Source organism: Microcaecilia unicolor, chromosome 2 (genome assembly GCF_901765095.1).
Source record: "Microcaecilia unicolor chromosome 2, aMicUni1.1, whole genome shotgun sequence".
NCBI classification, from domain to species: domain Eukaryota; kingdom Metazoa; phylum Chordata; class Amphibia; order Gymnophiona; family Siphonopidae; genus Microcaecilia; species Microcaecilia unicolor.
In genome coordinates, this window is record NC_044032.1 from 542,822,344 (window position 1) to 542,845,185 (window position 22,842).

Sequence of the window (22,842 nt, forward strand, 5' to 3'; positions counted from 1 at the left end):
ACAGCATAACTCAGCAGCTGGGTCTTGATGGACTGGTGGAGGCAAAGGGCTCAAAAGCCTTTGCTTGGGTGACTTTAAAGAAATTACAGAAATGCACTCCATGATTGATGTGTGCTCGTAATTAAAAGTTTACCTTTATTGTGCTGCTACTCTGAATTTAAAGTACATACAACAAAAAGATGTTAAGTACATTTGAGGAAATGAGTTGGTGGTAAGTTAGTCCTCTTTTAAGTGTCTCTCTTTAAAATCAGAAAAGCAATTCCTCTTTATGTAGTCAGAAAGACCATCTCCTCTACCTCCATGGCCCACATCCTCTTGAATTATTGCTTCAATTATCCGTCTTGAGGTGAGTCCTGGTCTGGATGCTGCAGACATCTTACTTCTTCCCTAAAACACAATATACATGCCAAACAGAGTGTGTCTATGCCATGGACCTTCTACAAGAACTCCCCAAATTATGTAGTACCGTAGTGTAAAGGCACCAACAGAAGTATTTTTGTATCCCCAAGACTCTATTAACAAAACACTCAGGCCCTTTTACTAAAGGGTTGCCACGTGACAACCTGGAACTACCGCCGACCCAATATGGCTGTCGGAGGTAGTTCCACCTCAAGCGCACGCCAATTCTGGTGCTGCTGGATTTAAAAAATATATACCACAGGAGGTTACTGCCAGGGTAGCGCAGGAGCCCTTGCCACCTCAGTGGGTGGCTGTAAGTGCTCCCTGTTGCATGGCCACATGGTAAGAGTAATCTTACTGCATGACTATTTTTTGTGTGTGTGTGGGGGGGGGGGGGGGGGGGGGGGGGCTTTTTACCTGCTGCGGGAAAACGGACCCTGGTGTATGGGAAAAATGGCCCAGGACTCTTTGTACCACTGCTTGGTAAAAGGACCCCTCAATTGCCCTCTTACTTCGTGCTTGGGATGCACTGTGCTCCAGTTTCTCACATTGCAGTCTAGACTTCTTAAGGAGTTAAGTGAGTTGATCCCACCAGCCTCTCAAAGAAAGCTATCAGTGATACTTAAGCAGCTGGAATCCTTGGGAGGCTTTAGTTGAGTCTTGATTGACTATAACTGTGAAAAATGAGAAAAAGCAGCTCTCTTTTACGGGACAGACTCAGCTGGCGTTGGGCAATTGCTTTATTTTACAAAGCTTGGCTGGCCAAGATGAGAGGCAGCTTATTTGTTCTTTTTAGCAGCATAGAACTGCAAAGGCTACTTCAGCCTTACTCCATGGTGGACAATTGATCCCACCAAAAAGCCTGTAGCTTGCTAAGTACATGGCTCTTTGTAACCCCCAAAACCAATATGGGAGCACTCTCTGGCAGTGATGGACATCCAGATCCATCCTCCATTACGTCACTTTATGCACCAAAGGTATAGCCACGCATGGGCCAGGGTGAATAGGGACCTATCCATTTTGGGCTCAGGCTCACCTAGGAGCAACACACATAATCTCTGAGGCTGGTAGGGATCCCCAACTCCCACCAGCTAAAGACCTCCTTCGCCAGAACTCTTAGGCCATCTGAACACGGGTAGTCAGTGGTGACACCCCCTTGCGCATGCACAAGAACTAAGCATGTGGAGGTGGGGGTTTGGTGTGTTAGCATTAATGGCTGCCGACTGCCACAGTGTTTGGATGACCCTGGGTTTCTGGTGAAAGATCTTCAGCTGGTGGGGTTTGAGGATTCCCACCAGCCAAGGTATTTTTGATGTTTATTGGGTGGACGGGAGAGGAATGGGCTAGAGAAGAAATGCATAGGCCCAGCCATTCCACCCCAAGGCCTACCCAGAAATTGCCTTCTGGCCATCTAGTTGTTAAACCTGCAGTTCTGTTGGTAGCTGTCTTCAGATTGTTCCTCTCAAGAACAATTTAAAGGGACAAGTCAGAAGTCAGTGATTTAAGGTGTGGACATTAAATATTTACAATTATGCTTTTGAAGTCTATTATATCTTAAGGTTTAAAAGCTATGCAGACTGATTGTACAAAATAGTTTTTATAATTGATTTTAATTCTTTTTTTTTTTTTTCAATTTTTACAGCAAGTAACGGGCAGAAGCTTTGGTTACAAAGATTTTCGGACTGGATTGGAAAATGGAGTCCTTCTCTGCGAGTGAGTGAAATCCTTTTACTTTTTAAACCAGCCTCTGTTTGATAAAAAATCAGCAACTCAGATAGCACATACCAGTGCTGGGCTGTGAGAGCTTATTTTGGCTTCATAGCACATACTTGGTTGTGCTACAGTTACATTATTGCTTCTGTTGTTATGGGAGGTGTGCTGGATTAGGTGACATGAACACTTTTACAAAATGCCTCCCCCACCCCCCACCCCTCCTTGGTAAGCTAAAAGTGTTGTTTGAATTTTCGTTTCCTTCGTGTAAAGCAGTAGACTCCAGTTTGGCAGACGGCATCCCACAGCTGGCTTTCTGGACCCTGTACTGTAGAGAAGAGCTTTGGTGCTTTGCCAAGTCATGCTTTTAGGAAGACTTTCAGTGTATAGAGGGTAGTTTTCCAAGCCATTTACCCAAGTTAATTGACCTGTCTGAAAACTGTCCTCTTCTGCCTTGATAAAATATGCATGAATTTCCATAGTGCTTATTCTTTTTGCAGGGCTGAAAAGAGGCATTCCGAGGGGCGTGCTTTATGTCTGGAGAGAAACATAATGCACCTATTTGATTTATTTTCAAATTATGCATGCTGTTTCTTCCCTCCCCCCCCCGACAATCATCTGCACATAGAGCCAGCTCTAGGTTTGCTGTTGCTCTAAGCTCCCCCCAGAATATTTTGTCAGTTTTTACCTAAATTAAAATAACCAAAACATTCTCCGGTACATTCCAGCCTCTACCTCACCAGCTGGCCGATGATCAGAAGCAAACGCAGACACTAGAGGCTGTTAGCGCCATACTAGCACCTGCGTTTGGTACCGCCCCATGATCAGAGGCCCTGAGCGTGTGAAACAACGCTCTCGCCGGCTTTGAACGCAACTAGTATGCCAAATGCATGCTAAACCTATTCATCCGCAATGATCAGCACGCTAGCCGTGGCAAACCCTACGCCAGCTTGCAGACCACTGGGGAGGAATGGTGAGCCCTGTCCAGCATGCATTTGCATGCTAGCAGGCCCCTATTCCCCCCAATGCAGCAACCCCCTGCAGGAACTGACCGACCCCCTCCCCCCAGGAACCAATGCCCCCCCCCCCCCAGCGACAGGGGGCTGGAGGTCCAGCAGACCTCTGGTCCCTCCTACCCCCTCCCCGACACAGGTTTGGGGGCTGGAGATCCGGTGGGTCTCCAGCCCCCCCTAATACCCCCCAGCATTGTAAGAAGTCCCTGGTGGCCTGGTGGGCCGCAGTCAATCCCCCCACCAAATGCTGGGGGGGTAGTTGGGGATCTGGTGCCCCATGGACCTCCAGCCCTTATGTTTGACAGGTCTGGGCTTTTGACAGCCCAGACCTGTCAAACAAGTGTGGGAGGATTGTGCCTGAGCGCATGCTCAGTCACAATCCTTTCGCACTTCTACCACATGATCAGAGAGAATTGTGTACTTAAATTTGCATGAAATTTTCTCTGATCATAGGTCCAGTAATGCCCTGCACTGTTCCAACGCTATTTTTAGAGCACTGTTTGGAACAGCGCAGGGCTTTTGATGATCTGCCCTCAGGAGTTTAAAAGCCTTTGGAGACTGGACCCTTAAAAACAAAACACAAATAATAGCTAAAATGCCACCCCTGAAAATGTGCTTTCTATGCCAATTATGTGAGGTTTTAGTTCATTTTCAAAGAGGGAAAGGGAAATGGGACTTGATATACCGCCTTTCAGTGGTATTTTGCAACTACATTCAAAGCGGTTTACATATATGAAGCGACTCAGGCAGCTTCTCTTTGAAAATAGATGCAAACCAGGGGCAGTAAGTACACCTGTATGCTTTGTAACTATGTGGACTATTCAGAAGTGTCCCCATAATACCAGTTTTGCTTCTAGCTCTTAGGATGTGGAGAACTTGGAATTTCACTAGATAATTTTATCACTCAAATCTATGCGGTACGAGAGCATTACGTTGGTTTTATGAATGATTTTGTTATGTGAATGCACAGATTGTTTAACATTGTTGTTAATTTCAATAGAAATATGTGCTCTTCTCAGCTTTAATACACAGTGATGGAATCAGTACACTGTTTATCTAAGGGGCAATTTCTTTGCAGTCTTTGGGAAAACTTAGCTCAGATCAGACTTTAGACTGTTTTTAGGGGTCCTTTTACTAAGCCACGGTAGTGTTTGCTCGTGGTAGAAATCAGCTGGCAGTAAACACTGAGACACCCATAGGAATATAATGGGCATATCGGTGTTTACTGCCAGCTGATTTCTACCCTGAACTAGAAATGCTACAGTGGCTTAGTAAAAGACCCCCTTAATTTGGAAGCAACATAGGAAGTGTCCTGTGAAAACATCAGCTTTTGAAATCTCACAGTGAGAGAATTAACTGGAGCAGCAGCCTTCCTCTTGCACACAGCCCAGAGAGTGAAGGATGACTGCCAAGTGTGGTTTGGGAGCTGAAGTGACCAGTGAATAGCTGTCCAAGTTCTCTAGACAGATGTTGCAACTAGGAAATCCTTGTGGTGGGAAATAAATGAAACAATGAGTTTGTGCCTCAGCAAGGTGGGTTGCTGATACAGCTGCCAATCCACCTGTAAGGCCTTTCTGTTGATGTGCAAAGCGAGGACATTTTTCTGCTGGTTCTTAGTTGTAAGTTTTTTTTTTTCACCCTTTTACAGCTGCTGTTTAATTCACCTGAATATGTTTGATTTATTTCACATCTAAATGTGCAGAATTCTCTGCTTGACCATTAAGACGTTAAAAGCTTTTTCCTCAGCCCTGAAATGTAAACCTAGCATGCTATCATAGCTCGTAACATATTTGATCACAGTCTCTTCTTAACACTCCTATCTTCGGCTCAGGACATAGCATATGTCTCAGTTGACAAGCGCTCTTACCGTCTGTCCTCGTTTATTGCTGGGAACAACTGTATCAGCAGTGAAGAATCTGCTGTCCCACCCTCAATGGTTGCTGGATGACAAATTCTTTTCAAGAAATTGATGATCAGAAAAGGAAATTAATATGCGGAAAGAGGCCTGGTATAATATAGTTATGAAGTACAAATGGATATTAATAGGGCTGGAGGGGGAGAATAGAAAAGGAGGTACAAATTATATCGTAGTGATAGGGTGAATCGGATTGGTGGAGGGGTAGCATTGTATATTAACGAGAGCCTTGAATCAAATAGATTGAAAATTCTGCAGGAAACAAAACACTCCTTGGAATCACTGTGGATTGAAATTCCATGTGCAAAGGGGAAAAGGATAGTGATAGGAGTGTACTACCGTCCGCCTGGCCAGGACGAACAGACGGATGCGGAAATGTTAAAGGAAATCAGGGACGCAAACAAACTGGGCAACACAATAATAATGGGGGATTTCAATTACCCGCATATAGACTGGGTTAATGTAACATCTGTACACGCAAGGGACATAAGATTTCTTGATGAAATCAAGGACAACTTCATGGAACAGCTAGTTCAGGAGCCGACAAGAGAAGGAAAAATACTAGACTTAGTCCTTAGTGGTGCTCATGATCTAGTGCAGGGGGTAACGATACGAGGGCCGCTTGATAACAGTGATCATAATATGATCGGTTTTGATATTGGCATTGAAGGAAGTGAAACTAGGAAATCAAGTACGCTAGCGTTTAACTATAGAAAAGGTGATTACGACAAAATGAGAAAAATGGTGAAAAAAAGACTGAAAGGAGCAGCTCGCAGAGTAAAAAGCTTGCATCAGGCGTGGATGCTGTTTAAAAACACCATCCTGGAGGTTCAGGACAAATATATTCCACGTATTAGAAAAAAGGGAAAAAAGACTAAACGTCAGCCGGCGTGGCTAAACAGTAAGATAAAGGAAATCATTAGAGCCAAAAAACAATCCTTCAGAAAGTGGAGAAGAGAACCAACTGAAAGTAACAGGATAGATCATAAGGAATGCCAAGCCAAATGCAAAGCGGAGATAAGGAGGGCAAAAAAGGACTTTGAGAAGAAATTAGCGTTGGAAGCAAAATACATAGTAAAAATTTTTTTAGATACATTAAAAGCAGGAAACCGGCCAAAGAGTCGGTTGGGCCGCTGGACGAAAATGGTGTTAAGGGGCGATCAAGGAGGACAAAGCCGTAGCGGAGAAATTAAATGAATTCTTTGCTTCGGTCTTCACCGAGGAGGATTTGGGGGGGACACCGGTGCCGGAAAGAATATTTGAAGCGGGGGAGTCGGAGAAACTAAACAAATTCTCTGTAACCTTGGAGGATGTAATGGGTCAGTTCAGCAAGCTGAAGAGTAGTAAATCACCGGGACCTGATGGTATTCATCCCAGAGTATTAATAGAACTAAAAAATGAACTTGCGGAGCTACTGTTAGAAATATGCAATCTGTCCCTAAAATCGAGTGTAGTACCGGAAGACTGGAGGGTAGCCAATGTTACTCCGATTTTTAAGAAGGGTTCCAGAGGAGATCCGGGAAATTATAGACCGGTGAGTCTGACGTCGGTGCCGGGCAAGATGGTGGAGGCTATTATTAAGAATAAAATTGCAGAGCATATACAAAAACATGGACTGATGAGACAAAGTCAGCACGGATTTAGTGAAGGGAAGTCTTGCCTCACCAATCTAATGCATTTTTTTGAGGGGGTAAGCAAACATGTGGACAATGGGGAGCCGGTTGATATTGTATATCTGGATTTTCAGAAGGCGTTTGACAAAGTGCCGCACGAAAGACTCCTGAAGAAATTGCAGAGTCATGGAATCGGAGGTAGGGTATTATTATGGATTAAGAACTGGTTGAAAGATAGGAAGCAGAGAGTAGGATTGCGTGGCCAGTATTCTCAGTGGAGGAGGGTAGTTAGTGGGGTCCCGCAGGGGTCTGTGCTGGGTCCGTTGCTTTTTAATGTATTTATAAATGACCTAGAGATGGGAATAACTAGTGAGGTAATTAAATTCGCCGATGACACAAAATTATTCAGGGTCGTCAAGTCGCAGGAGGAATGTGAACGATTACAGGAGGACCTTGCGAGACTGGGAGAATGGGCGTGCAAGTGGCAGATGAAGTTCAATGTTGACAAGTGCAAAGTGATGCATGTGGGTAAGAGGAACCCGAATTATAGCTACGTCTTGCAAGGTTCCGCGTTAGGAGTTACGGATCAAGAAAGGGATCTGGGTGTCGTCGTCGATGATACACTGAAACCTTCTGCTCAGTGTGCTGCTGCGGCTAGGAAAGCGAATAGAATGTTGGGTGTTATTAGGAAGGGTATGGAGTCCAGGTGTGCGGATGTTATAATGCCGTTGTATCGCTCCATGGTGCGACCGCACCTGGAGTATTGTGTTCAGTACTGGTCTCCGTATCTCAAAAAAGATATAGTAGAATTGGAAAAGGTACAGCGAAGGGCGACGAAAATGATAGTGGGGATGGGACGACTTTCCTATGAAGAGAGGCTGAGAAGGCTAGGGCTTTTCAGCTTGGAGAAGAGACGGCTGAGGGGAGATATGATAGAAGTGTATAAAATAATGAGTGGAATGGATCGGGTGGATGTGAAGCGACTGTTCACGCTATCCAAAAATACTAGGACTAGAGGGCATGAGTTGAAGCTACAGTGTGGTAAATTTAAAACGAATCGGAGAAAATTTTTCTTCACCCAACGTGTAATTAGACTCTGGAATTCGTTGCCGGAGAACGTGGTACGGGCGGTTAGCTTGACGGAGTTTAAAAAGGGGTTAGATAGATTCCTAAAGGACAAGTCCATAGACCGCTATTAAATGGAAAAATTCCGCATTTTTAGGTATAACTTGTCTGGAATGTTTTTACGTGTGGGGAGCGTGCCAGGTGCCCTTGACCTGGATTGGCCACTGTCGGTGACAGGATGCTGGGCTAGATGGACCTTTGGTCTTTCCCAGTATGGCACTACTTATGTACTTATGTACTTATGAGGTTGGTGAAGAGATACAAAATGTGAAAGAACATAAGAGTAGCCATACTGGGTCAGACCAGTGGTCCATCTAGCTCAGTATATAGTTTTCCAAACAGTGGCCAAGCCAGGTCACAAGTACCTGGCAGAAACCCAAATCATGACAACACTTCATACTAAAAATCCCAGGGCAAGCAGTTGCTTCCCATGTCTGTCTCAATAGCAGACGGTGGACTTTTCCTCCAGGAATTTGTCCAAACCTTTTTTAAACCCGGCATTCATCCCAGAGTACTGATAGAACTGAAAAATGAACTTGCGGAGTTGCTGTTAGCAATATGTAATTTATCCTTAAAATCGAGTGTGGTACCGGAAGATTGGAGGGTGGCCAATGTAACGCCAATTTCTAAAAAAGGTTCCAGAGGAGATCCGGGAAATTATAGACCGGTGAGTCTGACGTCGGTGCCGGGCAAAATGGTAGAGACTATTATAAAGAACAAAATTACGGAGCATATTCAAAAGCAGAGTTCCAGAGCTTAACTATTCATTGAGTGAAAAAAATATTTCCTCCTATTTGTTTTAAAAGTATTTCCATGTAACTTCCTCGAGTGTCCCTTAGTCTTTGTACTTTTGGAATGGGTAAAAAATCAACTTACTTCTACTCATTCTGCACCACTCAGGATTTTGTAGACCTCAATCATATCTCCCCTCATCCATCTCTTTTCCAAACTGAGGAGCCCTAACATCTTTAGCCTTTCCTTTTACGAGAGGAATTCCATCCCCTTTATCATTTTGGTTGCTCTTCTTTGAATCTTTTCTAATTCCGTTATATCTTTTTTGAGATACGGCGACCAGAACTGAATGCAATACTCAAGGTGCAGATGCACCATGGAGTGATACAAAGGCATTATAGTATTTTCGGTCTTATTCACCATCCCTTTCCTAATGATTCTTAGCATGATTTGTGATTTCCTGCTAGTAGCCATGTTTGAGGCTCATGTAAAACCAAGCAGTCATATTAATGTCATTTACCAAAAATTGGTTTGGATTTTCTGTTTGTAGTTTGGGACATATTTCAGAGAGAACCTTGCTACATCCATATTATTTACATTTATTCCCATAACCAAACTGTGGCAAACCTGAACCCAGCATATTTCTGTAAGTAACAATTTTGACAGGTTTATAAAATGCTTTTAATTTCTTGTATACATTTTCAAATTGTAATAGCTGAACAGAAAAGGATCTCTCTTCTGTCTGCCTCTTTCCTATGGAGAGATGTAGTTCCTTTCACCACTTTCTATTTCTCCATTTTAAATTATTAACCACTCAGATGGTACGTCCCAGTTGGTGGTGACCCCCGTTGCTTTCAATTATTTTCTCCTTAGTGGGGGTTCTTTCTTAGGCAGCTGAGGCAGGGCAGGGCAGAGCAAATTTCTTCAGCAGGTTCCTCTGTGGTCCTTCCAGATGAATGGAATCACTTGTAGAGGTCAAGAACCAAACTCCCATGGGTCATTCTGAGGGCCTGATTTTGATGGGAACAGTGGCCATTTGGTTGTAAAACCACCAGAATTGTGCCTGACACAGTTTTCTTTAGAACCCTTCAGGACTAGGGGCTGCAGGGCTCTCTTTTCCACCCCACAGGGGTTGGGGGGGGAGCAGTCTGGGGCCCCATATATTACATGCCTTAACTGATTCTTTTATAAGGGTTCTAGAGGATTTTGCTCCAGGGCCTTTGTGGGAAACTCCGTGAGGTCCAAGATTCTTGAGGGGGAGCCCCAACCTCATCTGGGGATCCAGCCCAGGTTTGCAAGTGGGACAGGCAGCTCAGTGAGAGCTCTGATTATGAATAGGGCTAATCCTGCCTCTGTCCTCCATGGAGGATAGTGGTTCCCTTTTGGGGGATGCCTTCCTGGTTGAAATGGAGCTGTCCCAAGAGAAAGATGAGGACTTAGTGGTGAAGCTCTTTCATAGAAAAGAGCTCACTTCCTTAACTGAGCAAGTTTCTTGGGTTCTCTACATTCTGTGTCTGTTCAGGAGAAATCTACAGGTGGGGATAGAGCAGATTTTAAACTAGAAATGGGAGGGGGGGGGGGGGGGGGGGGGGGGGGGGGGAGACCGACAGTTGCTCAAAAGCGCATGGTTCGGGATAAGGTATCTTTCAAAGATATCACCAAAACAGGGAAGATAGGGTATCCTGATACTGAGGTTGCAAAAGAGACCATAGTAGATCAGGTGTCCTTAAACAAAAATAAAAAACAGACAAAAGATTGCAAATTAATACTGTCAAGTATTGAGCATGATGTAAATAGTCTATATTTGAAATGTCTATATGCGAATGCCAGGAGCCTAAGAAATAAGATGGGAGAGTTAGAATATATTGTACTAAATGAAAAATTAGATATAAAAGGCACCTCTGAGACCTGGTGGAAGGAGGATAACCAGTGGAACACTGTCATACCGGGGTACGAATTGTTGGAGGGGTAGCATTGTATATTAACGAGAGCCTTGAATCAAATTCTGCATGAAACAAAACACTTCTTGGAATCACTATGGATTGAAATTCCTTGTGTAAAGGGGAAAAGGATAGTGATAGGAGTGTACTAACGTCCGCCTGGCCAAGATGAACAGAAGGATGCAGAAATGTTAAAGGAAATTAGGGACGCAAACAAACTGGGAAACGCAATAATAATGGGTGATTTCAATTGCCCTGATATTGACTGGGTATATGTAACATCGGGGCATGCTAGAGAGGTAAAATTCCTTGATGAAATCAAGGACTGCTTTATGGAGCAGCTGGTACAGGAGCTGACGAGAGAAGGAAAAATTCTAGACCTAATCCTTAGCGGAGTGCATGATCTGGTGTGGGGGGTAATGGTGCTGGGGCCGCTTGATAACAGTGATCATAATATGATCGGATTCAATATTAGTTTCGAAGTATACATAGGAAATCAAATATGTTAGCGTTTAACTTTAAAAAAGGAGACTATGATAAAATGAGAAGAACGGTGAAAAAAATCTTAAAGGAGCAGCTGCGAGGGTCAGAAATTTACATCAGGTGTGGATGCTGTTCAAAAACACCATCCTGGAAGCCCAGGCCAAATATATTCCGTGTATTAAAAAAAGAGGATGGAAGACCAAATGACAGCCAGCATGGTTAAAAAGTGAGTTGAAGGAAGCTATTAGAGCTAAAAGAAAATCCTTCAGAAAATGGAAGAAGGAACCGACTGAAAATAATAAGAAACAACAAAAGGAATGTCAAGTCAAACGCAAAGTGCTGATAAGGAAGGCTAAGAAGGACTTAAAAAAAAAGATTGCGTTGGCGGCCAAAACACATAGTAAAAATTTTTTTTAGGTAATTAAAAGCAGAAAGCCGGCAAAAGAATCGGTTGGATCGTTAGATGACCGAGGAGTAAAAGGGGTGATTAGGGAAGACAAAGCCGTAGCAGAGAGATTAAATGAATTCTTTGCCTCGGTCTTCACCGCGGAAGATTTGGGTGGGACACCGGTGCCAGAAATAGTATTCGAAGCTGACGAGTCGGAGAAACTTAATGAATTCTCTGTAAACCCGGAGGATGTAATGGGGCAGTTCTACAAACTGAAGAGTAGCAAATCTCCTGGACCGGATGGTATTCATCCCAGAGTACTGATAGAACTGAAAAATGAACTTGCGGAGTTGCTGTTAGCAATATGTAATTTATCCTTAAAATCGAGTGTGGTACCGGAAGATTGGAGGGTGGCCAATGTAACGCCAATTTCTAAAAAAGGTTCCAGAGGAGATCCGGGAAATTATAGACCGGTGAGTCTGACGTCGGTGCCAGGCAAAATGGTAGAGACTATTATAAAGAACAAAATTACGGAGCATATTCAAAAGCATGGATTAATGAGACGTGGAGGGGCATAATCGAAAGGAACACCCTTGTTTCGATTTGGACGTCCTCGCAAAATGTCCCCATCCAGGGGAAACCCGTATTTTCTAAACAAGATGGACGTCCATCTTTCGTTTCGATAATATGGTCAGGGACGCCCAAATCCTGAAATTTGGTCGTCCTTAGAGATGGTCGTCCCTAGACTTGGTCATTTCTGATTTTCGGCGATAATGGAAACCAAGGACGTCCATCTCAGAAACGACCAAATGCAAGCCATTTGGTCATGGGAGGAGCCAGCATTTGTAGAGCACTTGTCACCTTGACATGCCAGGACACCAACCGGGCACCCTAGGGGGCACTGCAGTGGACTTCCTAAATTGCTCCCAGGAACATAGCTCCCTTATCTTGTGTGCTGAGCCCCCCAACCCCCCAACCCTCCCCCCAAAACCCATTACGCACAACTGTACACCACTACCATAGCCCTTATGGGAGAAGGGGGGCACCTAGATGTGGGTACAGTGGGTTTCTGGTGGGTTTTGGAGGGCTCGCTGTTTCCTCCACAAACATAACAGGTGGGGGGGATGGGTCTGGGTCCGCCTGCCTGAAGTGCACTGCACCCACTAAAACTGCTCCAGGGACCTGCATACTGCAGTGATGGACCTGAGCATGACATCTGAGGCTGGCATAGAGGCTGGAATGACATATTTTTCCAGATGTGTTTTGAGGGTGGGAGGGGGTTAGTGACCACTGGGGGAGTAAGGGGAGGTGAACCTCGATTCCTGTGGTCATCTGGTTATTTCGGGCACCTTTTTGTGCCTTGGTCTTTAGAAAAACACGGGGTAAAGTCATCCAAGTGTTCGTCAGGGACATCCTTGTTTCTTTCGATTATGGGTCGAGGACATCCTAGTGTTAGATACGCCTAAGTCCCGCCTTTGCTACACCTCCGATATGCCCCCTTGAACTTTGGCCATCCCTGCGACGGAAAGCAGTTGGGGACGTCCAAAATCGGCTTTCGATTATACCGATTTGAACGACCCTGTGAGAAGGATGCACATCTTCCGATTTATGTCTAAAGATGGGCATCCTTCTCGTTCGAAAATGAGCCCAAAAGTCAACATGGATTTAGTGAAGGGAAATCTTGCCTCACCAATCTACTACATTTCTTTGAAGGGGTGAACAAACATGTGGATAAAGGTGAGCCAGTTGATATTGTGTATCTGGATTTTCAGAAGGTGTTTGACAAAGTATCTCATGAAAGACTCCAGAGGAAATTGGAGAGTCATGGGATAGGAGGTAGTGTTCTATTGTGGATTAAAAACTGGTTAAAAGATAGAAAACCGAGAGTAGGGTTAAGTGGTCAGTATTCTCAATGGAGAAGGGTAGTTAGTGGGGTTCCCAAGGGGTCTATGCTGGGACCGCTGCTTTTTAACATATTTATAAATGATCTAGAGATGGGAGTAACTAGTGAGGTAATTAAATTTGCTGATGACACAAAGTTATTCAAAGTCGTTAAATCACGGGAGGATTGTGAAAAATTACAAGAGGACCTTACGAGACTGGGAGACTGGGCGGCTAAATGGCAGATGACGTTTAATGTGAGCAAGTGCAAAGTGATGCATGTGGCAAAGAGGAACCCGAATTATAGCTACGTCATGCAAGGTTCCACGTTAGGAGTCACAGACCAAGAAAGGGATCTAGGTGTTGTCGATGATATGTTGAAACCTTTTTCTCAGTGTGCTGCTGTGGCTAAGAAAGCAAATAGAATGTTAGGTATCATTAGGAAAGGAATGGAACACAAAAATGAGGATGTTATAATGCCTTTGTATCGCACCATGATGCTAACGCACCTTGAATATTGTGTTAATTTCTGGTTGCCGTATCTCAAAAAAGATATAGTGTAATTAGAAAAGGTGCAGAGAAGGGCGACGAAAATGATAAAGGGGATGGGACGTCTTCCCTATGAGGAAAGGCTAAAGCGGCTAGGGCTCTTCAGCTTGTAGAAAAGGCAGCTGAGAGGAGATATGATAGAGGTCTATAAAATAATGAGATGTGAAACCTCTGTTTACACTTTCCAAAAATACTAGGAATAGGGGGCATGCGATGAAGCTACAATGTAGTAAATTTAAAACGAATCGGAAAAAATCTTTCTTCACTCAACGTGTAATTAAACTCTGGAATTCGTTGCCAGAGAATGTGGTAAAGGTGGTTAGCTTAGCGGAGTTTAAAAAAGGTTTGGATGGCTTCCTAAAGAAAAAGTCCCTAGACCATTATTAAATGGACTTGTGGAAAATCCACTATTTCTGGGATAAGCAGTATAGAATGTTTTGTACTTTTTTGGGATCTTGCCAGGTATTTGTGACCTGAATTGGCCACTGTTGGAAACAGGATGCTGAGCTTGATGGACCTTTGGTCTTTCCCAGTATGGCAATACTTATGTACATTCTTGGAGGTCTGTGTAAACCTTTTAGGGCCATCCGTGTTTCATCGTGGCCTGTCCCAGATGGTGCTAGTGGAGTGGGAGTTGCTGAAAGGGGATTTCCATGGCACTAAACACATAGACAGACTCTATCCCTTTCTGGTGGAGGATCTGGACTGGTTTCTTAATTTCCCTAAAGTAGATACTCTGATGGTGGCCACCAAAAAAACTACTATTGTGATGGATGATGGTTCAGCCATTAGGGATGCTTATGATTGCGAAGTAGAGTTGTTTCTTGAGCAAGCCTTAATTGCTTCAGCTCTTAGTACATAAGCACCACCATACTGGGAAAAGACCAAGGGCCAGCAGCATCCTGTCTCCGACAGTGGCCAATCCAGGCTTCAAGAACCCGGCAAAAAAAAAAAAAAAGATTGCGTTGGAGGCTAGAGCTCTTCTGCAGTGGCCGGATTGGAGTCAGGGTGGCCTTTCTGTTGGGTGCTGTTTATGACTTTCTGCTTATTTGATTTGGTTTTGCGCAGTGGCAGCTGAGGCTTATAGATGGATGTGGCCTCCCAAGTTCTGCCTCACTAAGTTGGCCTTTTGAGGATGCTTCTTGATGGGTGAAGATTTGAAAAAGATTAAGTAACGTCACATCACATATACTGCTACTACCATAAAGTTCTAAGCAGTTCACAATTCAAGATACTAGGACGTACTCCTGGGAATTACAAAATATACAGTACAACAATGATAAAATTAACATGACAAAATTTTAGCAAAGTCTTGAGATTTTTTCTAAAAACCTGATAGGAGTAAAACTGATGAAAACAAACAGAAATCTTTTGCCAAATTTTAAGCTATCAGCATCTCATGTATCTTAAATCTCTTCCTACCTCTAACAGAAGGAAAAATAAAAGGTGAATTATTTACTACTACTACTATTTAACATTTCTAAAGCGCTACTAGGGTTACGCAGCGCTGTACAATTTAACATGGAAGGACAGTCCCTGCTCAAGGAGCTTACAATCTATTATAGTTCTTCTATTTCTAGAAAGAGAAACAATTTAAAATTTGAGAAAGTAAGTATTCCAGGCAAAAGCCCACTGTGCTGGGTAGTGAACTGTACAAAGAGTTGGCTAGTACCCTCTTAGAGAATCTTGAGTTCTTATCAAGCAAACACCTTGGGTTTGTGACTTTCTGCAGCAACTAGGTTCTATGGTAGTGATGCTCAAAGTAGTGCATCTTCAGTGAGCATTGTCATTGCGTTGGTCTCTGAAGTCTTGCATCTGACCAGCAGGAGCTTGAAACTACATCTACTGTGCTAGGCTTCTCCAGACTATCACCGCAAGAGGATCCCTTGGACCAGTTGGTGCTTACCAATTGTCTGGGCCACGTGATACAGGGTGTTGGTCTGCGCAGGACACCTCTTGGAATACCAATTGTGTGGAGGCCAGGAGCATTCACTTGGCACTTCAACACTTCCAGTTGTTTTACAAGGAAAGGCAATCGGGATGCTATCCGCCAATGTGATGGCAGTGGCCTACCTTGACAATCACCACCATATCATTGGTAGGGCTTGTATTCTCCAGTCAGGTTTTATGCCTTTTCTGTGCTAATGACTCCAGAGTGACACAAACGTATATATTTGATTCCACTGGAAAAGGTACCTAGCAAGTGTATCTTTGCACAAAACACACCGATTAAAAACTGATTGTATGTATCCTCATAGATCTCTTTATTAGCTGGAAAAAACACAACTAAAAATTACAATTTATAAACACTTTAAAAATAAAAGCCCTATATTTTGCATAGAATGTAGACATTGAAATTGAGATGTCCAGATTGGGATATGCTCGGTTCCGGTGCCATTTTAAGAAAGGATATGCTGATGTACAGCTTTTTCTGAAACTCCGGTAGGAGTTCATATGTATTTGCTGGCATGTACAACATGAGCAGCCATTTAACAAATCAATGGAGGAAACTCAGCAACTTACATATCTATGTGTTGGCTAAATTTTGTATAAGGCGCCTGAAAATTCTGCATGGAAAAAAAAATACGCCTAGGCGTATTCTGTAAAGCACGCCTAAATTTTATAGAATAGGCTTAAATTTCCACACGGTATATAGAATTACGCTAAGCACATCTCCATGTGACCAAATTTAGTCATGGCTTTTTATACCACATTTTACTTGGTGTAAATCCTGACACCTAAATTAGGCGCAGAGTGGGTGTATTCTGTAACAACGCGCATAAATCCCCGACCATGGCCATGCCCCCTTTTCAACTATGCAACTTTGAATTTATATGCACCACATTACAGAATAAGTGTAGCAAGTTCTTCGCATAAATCTTAATGCCAGTTAGTGCTGATAATTGCTTGTTAACATCCAATTGACAGCGCTGATTAGCAAGCTGACCAATTAAGTTATGCGTATTGTTATAGAATACGTTTTGATTTTTTCACAGAAATTAAGGCACGATATATAGAATCTGGCAGATAGGGCTAGGTTCTTTATATCACGCCTAAAAAATCGGTGCCAAAAAATACACCTGGGGGTTTACAGAATATGCCTAGCACCCTGTCCACACAACTAAATGTAGTCGCAGACACTTACTCCAAGTAAAACTTGGTGTAAATGCCTAAATTAGGTGCAAACTGGGTATATTCTATAAGAACGCGCATAGTTTTTAGAAACGCCCATTCCATTTCATGGCCACACCCCTTTTCCAACTAGGCGCCTTAGAGTTTACGCACATTACTTTACAGAATATGCTTAGACAGTTCTACGCGTAAATTCAAATTAATGCAAATAATTGCTTGTTAATTGGCCATTATTGGTGTTGATTTGGTTTGTTAAGCTAATTAAATTGTCTGCAGAAATCCAGAATACAGCTGGATTTGCGCACAACTATGTCACACTATATAAAATCCGGGGGAGAAGGGGAAGACTACAGTAAGTTGAAGGTGATGGTTTTTTGTGGATGTGAGAAGGATTTTTGCACTACTGAAGAAGACTCATTCCTGTACAAGTCTATCTTGATTGGCACTAAGATAAGTATATGAGTTTCTTTGACATTATTATGGCAGGAGAATGTACAAAAATGATTTGTTGTGCATTGATGGACTTATGAGTTGCCTTCTCAGTTTCATGATGTGTGGCACAATGTATTTCTGAGCACATGATACATATTTTCATTATTTATTTTTTGGTTATGAGGCTCATTTTCAGAGCATTTAGACATACAAAGTACCATAGTACTTTGTATGTCTAAGTGCTTTGAAAATGAGCCTTTATATATTTAATAAATAATTTTCAGTGTTTTACTGTATAATAATTTTGGTAATTATATTACCCAAACTTCATATTGAGCTGATACTTACACATGTATGTCAGCCATTTTGCAAACCTATGGGCCCTGTTTACTAAGCAGCGCTAAGGGCACATTAGCGTTTATAGAGCACGCTAATGATTAGGAACATATGGGAGACTAGTGTTTAGCGCATGCTAAAAATGCTAGCGTGGCTTAGTAAACAGGGCACTATATGTGTGATTGCTGCTGGTTAAATACAGAGGCTGCAATCTTTATGATCAATTTGTAGGGGGGAAACAGTTTGGAGATTAAAGAGGACACTTCCCTTAATCCCTACTGTGAAGGGCTAGCTGAAATGACCACGTTGTAAAAACCAGTACCTGCCAGGGAGTAGCACATGTAAGTCATGTGCATTCCATTTATAAAATGAGAATACACATGTAGATTTTTGACCATGTGGGAATAGCAAATAAGGCTTCTAAAATAACCCCCATAATGTATCAGTGGCTATATTTGGATCAGTATACAAAGGATCTTGCCAGCCAGAAATGCTGACCCGTCCTCAAGATTATATCTCACCTTGCACTATCCCAGCTGGAAAGGCTGTAAGCACAGATCTATTCTGGCGTCAAGCTTTCCCTTCATCAGTGCGCAACTATGGAATGCACTTCCTAGAGACATCACCAGTCTGAGAGACTACCTTACCTTTCGCAAGGCACTGAAAACACATCTGTTTACCAAAGCATTTTCACCGGGAACAGTATAGGGCTATCGCGTCTGCCAGCTGGATCCTGTTTAGTCCTATTCTTTTGTACTGTTATATGTAAAGTATCCTTTCTTTCTTGCCCTTCTACTCTACTATTCTCATTTGTGTCTGCTATCACCCGGAGTTCTCTCTCTCCGGTTTATGTAAGCCACATTGAGCCTGCATGTCTGTGGGGATAATGTGGGGTATAAATACCTTAATAAATAAATAATCCTGGGGTATCATTGGGCATAGCCCTGGCTTGTGAAATGGGTAGGGGTTGGCATGTCTCACTTCTGATCTTTGAGGCCTTGTTGATCAGGGGAAAAGATAAATCTTCAAGGCCTCTTTGGAAGCTCCTTTTACTTGGGTTCCCAGTTTCAACCTGCAGGCATAGATTAAGCTCAAAAAGGCAATTCTCAGAATAAGATGTTTTTTTACTGAGCAGATTCTTCAAAACAGGCAAATAGTTCCTTCACAGTATCTCTCTAAAACAGATTGTATACACAGAAAAAAAATAAAAAGCTGATCTATAACTCTTTATTGTAAACTCTTTTCTCTCCTCATACTCTAGTGCTGTCTTCTACACCACTGGCTATACTCTCACCAGCTTTTTTTTCCCCCCTCTTTAGACTTCAGACAACATGGACAAGAAAGCAACTCTAATTGTTACTTTACACAGTGTTGACCATTAGCATTCATTCTTTAATCCTCTGATAGAGTTTGTGCCTTAGCAGCTTCATTTCTGTTTATCGTTAAATTGGACTGCTCACACAGCTGCCAAGTGTACCTGTATTACCTTTCTGTTGGTGTTCCAGGGTTGGCTGCTGTTAAACTAGCACAAATGAATTTTGGTAGATCATTAGGCACAGACCTCTGGCACATTGCCTGCTTCTCTTGAAGTTTCACTGGATCTCCTTTCACTCCTTGGGAGCATCAGTTCCTCTTCAGAGACCTGTTAGGATCACAAAGCAGTGGATACTTTCCTTCCTGCCCCTAGAACACCTTGGCCCCTAGGGTAAGGTTACCATATGGCTCCAGAAAAAGGAGGACGGATTGAGCCAGCTGGGTTTTACTTCCATTGGAAAGCAATAGAAGTAAATCCCGTCTGGCTCAATTACTTCCATTGAAAGCAATGGAAGTAAAACCTGGCTGGCTCAATCAGTCCTCCTTTTTCTGGAGCCATATGGTAACCCTACCCTAGGGTCTTCCCCTAGGAGACCAGGTGCTTTCAATTGAGCCTCAGTACCTCCAAGGAAAACTGGAAGACAAAACACCTTCTTCAACGTACGTTTTTAAATTCACTTATTGCATCACTAACTCCTCCCTTTTAGAGCAGGTTATTTGCATACCCAGCATTACATTTAGATAACAGCCACTGCTAACTCTGGAGCCGCTCAGTTTAAAAGAGGAAGCTAGTGACCTTTTCACAAAAATGGTGATGTACATGAGTAGGGTTACCATACGTCCGGATTTCCCCGGACATGTCCTCTTTTTGAGGGCATGTCCGGGGCGTCCGGCGGATTTTGCCCCCGCCCACGTTTGTCCGGATTTCTGGACAAACGTGGGCGCGGGTGCGGGCAGGCGCGTGCGTGCGGTGGGCGTGTGGGCGGGCGATCGGCGCATGGTCTCCCGTCCCCTCCCCTCCCCTTCCTTACCATGTTCCCTGGTGGTCTAGTGACGTCTTCGGGGCAGGAAAGAGCCCCCTCTTTCCTGCCCGGAGCGCTGCCTCCCCTGTCTATCATCCTTCTCGGTCTGGCTGGGGATTCAAAATGGCCGCCGAGAGTTGAACTCTCGCGAGGCCGCTTCAACTCTCGGTGGCCATTTTGAATCCCCAGCCATACCGAGGAGGATGCAGCAGGCAAGGGCAGGCAGCGCTCCGGGCAGGAAAGAGGGGGCTCTTTCCTGCCCCGAAGAGAAGATGCTACTAGACCACCAGGGCTAGACAGTAAGTGAGGGGGGGGTATGTGATGGGGGGGAGGGGACTATGTGACGGGGGGGGGGGGTAGGGGCGGAACCCGGACCTGAAGGGGGCGTGGCAGGGGTGGGGCATGAGGCGGGGCGGGGGCGGGGTAGGGGGCGTGACATGTGTCCTCTTTTTCAGAGGACACAAAATGGTAACCCTATACATGAGCTTTCAAAAACAATTTGGCTGTTTCTTCAGATGTTTCCAACAATTCCACCAGACTAAAAATATAAACCAACTAAAGAACTTTTTTTGTTGTTTTTAAATTGCAGTGCTCAGTAGTGCTGTAGTGGCCTTTAAACCAAATGTCTCTGGATTGGAACTGCAGCCGTCTCACATCATAGCACACGCCCTCCCTGCCTTCCAATTCTCACAGCATTAAGCACTCCCTACCAGGAAAACAAAGATGTAATACTGAAGACACTTATCTTAGTTGTTTGTCGGGGAGTGCTCGGTCTGCAGTGCCTCCAGACACCCGTGATTAGTGCATAGTGATTAAAACAACCGGCTCTCTATCGTTATCCCCAACGTGGAGCCACGTTTCACATTTTCAGCTTTTTCAAGGGGATGTATGTAAAATCTGTTAAATAAACTACAGACATACTAATAAATGCTTTTAAACTCGTAACTTACTTAACATTACATGTATTCTTTTGAAGTTTAAACTATAAATTACAATTCTTGGCTTACCGGGAGAGATTACTCTGCTCGCACCTCCCTGCTACTGTGAACCAGGAACACGCCCTGTATTTGTATTACCTCTGCACCTAAACCACCCTGCAACGTCGCCTCCTACTACTATTGATTTAAAGGGCCAACCACTCAATCTCTTTATTGAGCCCGAGCGGATGTACTGTGTTCCAGGTAAATATGAATCTCTGTTCCTTCTGCGTCAGTATAGAAATAATATCCCCTCTCCACCTGAGCTGTACTCGTGTCAATACTACATACTGTAAATCTGCTTCTGTATGTTTATAAGTGCACCAATGATTCACCAATGGTGCTTCCACTTTATTAATCCGAATTTTTCTACGAGTGTGGCCAATATACCACTTCTGGCAAGGACAACAAATCGCATAAACAACTTGTCATATTACAGTCAGTTTTAAACCGCAGATCTGTTTCTTCAGATGTCCTAAAACGTTTCAGATGGATGAGTGGAAATATCACTTAGCTACATTACCCACTAGCCAGAACTAGGGTGTATATTGGGCTCTGGTGGGTACAGCTCTATGTGACCACCGTTAGAAAGTGTTGAATAAATATGGGTATTTGACTCACTGGCAGTTACTGTGTACATTCATGCAGACAATCCTATTTAATTCCTGGGCTAGACGTCTGGCCTCCAGGTTATCCAGTGCTGAGGATGCTGCAGAGATAGCGGTCACAGCTCCTAGAAGGGAGTGAGTGAATCCCAGTCATTATACAGTAGTGTCACCTAGTGGCCTGGAGTGTAGCTGTCTCATGGGCTGCTGCTGCAGTTGGAAGGGGGAGTCCTGGTTAGTTATGAATGCAAACTCATGGTGTAGCCCAAAAAAGAAACCATTTCAGATTGTTTCGTTATTTAATAAATGAATAAATAATTGTGGTCTCAGTGGCCAAAAATAATAATTACATAAATGTGGTTTACTCTTTCCAAAAATACTAGGACTAGGGGGCATAAAATGAAGCTACAAAGTAGTAAATTTAAAACAAATTGGAGAAACATTGTCTTCACTGAACGTGTAATTAAGCCCTGGAATTTGTTGGCAGAGAATGTAGTAAAAGCAGTTAGCTTAGTGGGGTTTAAAAAAGGTTTGGATGGCTTACTAAAGGAAAAGTCCATAGACCATTATTAAAATGGATGAGGAAAATCCAATGCTTATTTCTAGGATAAGCAGCATAAAATGTATTGTACTTTTTTGGGATCTTGCCAGTTGCTTGTGACCTGGATTGGCCACTGTTGGAAACAGGATGCTTGGCTTGATGGACTTTCTTCGGTCTGTCCCAGTATGGGCAATACTTAATAGAAGAAAGTAGAATATTAAATACTTTAATAGAAGAAAGTAGAATGATCTTCCTGTTTCATATTAAGCAGAGTAGAGGAGTGTGGTAGCCGTGTTAGTCCACTCTTAAGGTTATCAATAGAAATCAAACAAAATAAAACATGGAAAAGAAAATAAGATGATACCTTTTTTATTGGACATAACTTAATACATTTCTTGATTAGCTTTCGAAGGTTGCCCTTCTTCCTCAGATCGGAAATAAGCAAATGTGCTAGCTGACAGTGTATATAAGTGAAAACATTCAAGCATTACTATGACAGGGTGGGAGGAGGGGGGTGGGTAGGAAGTATGCATGGGGACATCAAAGCATATCATTGATATTCTAATAGGGTGGGTGTGGATAGGTGAGGGGAGGGTGATCAACAGAGACATACAGCTTTATGGTTTATAATGGGCTAGGAACCTTAAGCAGAGGAATGTTTTCAGGTGGCTCTCTAAAAAAAACATTCAGACAGTTAAGTTTTTCAGAAGTTTGTCTCAAGAGATTGAGCAAATA

At 43.3% G+C, this 22,842-nt stretch overlaps 1 protein-coding gene across 1 annotated transcript in view; it reads left to right on the plus strand.

Annotated features, from left to right (window-relative positions):
- Positions 1-22,842, plus strand: part of LIMCH1 (LIM and calponin homology domains 1) — a 633,274-nt gene that overhangs the window by 189,536 nt on the left and 420,896 nt on the right. Inside the window, exon 2 of the mRNA XM_030191338.1 lies at positions 2,042-2,112. Within this exon, the coding sequence (XP_030047198.1) occupies positions 2,042-2,112 (71 nt within the window). The remainder of the gene's footprint in view (positions 1-2,041; positions 2,113-22,842) is intronic.